General features: G+C 38.5%; 1 protein-coding gene across 1 annotated transcript in view; it reads left to right on the top strand.

Annotated features, from left to right (window-relative positions):
* The window catches only part of ARHGAP18 (Rho GTPase activating protein 18), a 175,545-nt gene that overhangs the window by 157,774 nt on the left and 16,577 nt on the right, over positions 1-1,194 (top strand). Inside the window, exon 10 of the mRNA XM_012660793.1 lies at positions 491-631. Within this exon, the coding sequence (XP_012516247.1) occupies positions 491-631 (141 nt within the window). The remainder of the gene's footprint in view (positions 1-490; positions 632-1,194) is intronic.

Here is a 1,194-nt window from a genome sequence, read left to right as displayed (position 1 = left end):
TGGACTCTTGCCTAGCTACCTGTCAGCTCTTGTTTCTTGGGGAGTTGTTCTTCCTCTTGTGACAGCAGAGGGTAGCTGGTTATTAGAAAGGGACTGCAGGTTAGCTAGCAGGGCTGGAGATAGGTGGCTGCAAGAGGGAAGACCTGCTGAGGTGGTGGCCTCTGCTGCCAGTCGCCTCGGGGAGTCTCCAGCCTGGACATCCATGGCATGGAAGATGGCCACTATGTCCTTGAACTTCACAAAGCCTCTTTTGGAACTGTACACAATGGGTGGTAAATTACATTACGTGGGTGCTCCATACACCTGCTAAATGAATAATATGCATTTTCTTTTCACAGCTTTAAGGAATAGTGCATGTAAAGTGGCAGTCTTATCAAAAAGACAAACCTTTTTCTCTTCTCGAAATTTCAGAAATAAAAATAATTATTCCTGTAGTTTAAAGTGATGCCATTTATTTTTCCTCCCCAAACTTAATTCTTTTTCTCTGTAGATTCCCAAGTTTATTGTCAACCAAGTGAGGAAGCAAAACACTGAAAATCATAAAAAGGATAAAAAAGCCATGAAGAAACTGCTGAAGAAAATGGCTTATGACCGAGAAAAATATGAAAAGCAAGATAAGAATACAAATGATGTAAGACAATTTTGGAGCTACGTATTTATTCAGACTTTGGTATTTTTTTAATGTTCCCCCAAATTTTTTGTATGTTTTTATAGTATGACTTTCTAGCACTTTCTAGACAGTGGTACTACTTCTAAGCAAAAGGCATCAATAACAATAACAATCTCTATTACTGGTAATATTAATATTAACAGTTGGCTAGGTAGGTATTGGTGACTCAGTATGTGAGTTGTTAATGGGGAACAGAGGAAGATAACAAGACAAAACTGTCTGAACACACACACACACACACACACACACACACACACACACACACACACGACTTCTTAAGAGACTCTAGTTGCCCACTGAATGTGTAATGTATAGTGAGTAAAGAATTCCTTGTGTGTGAACTACTGATCTTTTTCCTTTAATTTTCTTATCTATAAAAGGGGCAACAAATAACTAACCCAGATAGGCAAATAGGCTAATGTTTGTGTGTGCCTAGGATCATTCCTAGACTTCAATAAGTATTTGAAGGTTCTTTTTTTTTTTTTTTTTTGAGACAGAGTCTCACTGTGTTGCCTGGGCTAGAG

Source organism: Propithecus coquereli, unplaced genomic scaffold (genome assembly GCF_000956105.1).
Source record: "Propithecus coquereli isolate 6110/MARCELLA unplaced genomic scaffold, Pcoq_1.0 Scaffold68, whole genome shotgun sequence".
Lineage (NCBI taxonomy): Eukaryota > Metazoa > Chordata > Mammalia > Primates > Indriidae > Propithecus > Propithecus coquereli.
Note: the sequence above shows the minus strand (reverse complement) of the source record. Positions and strands in the feature narration are given on the sequence as shown.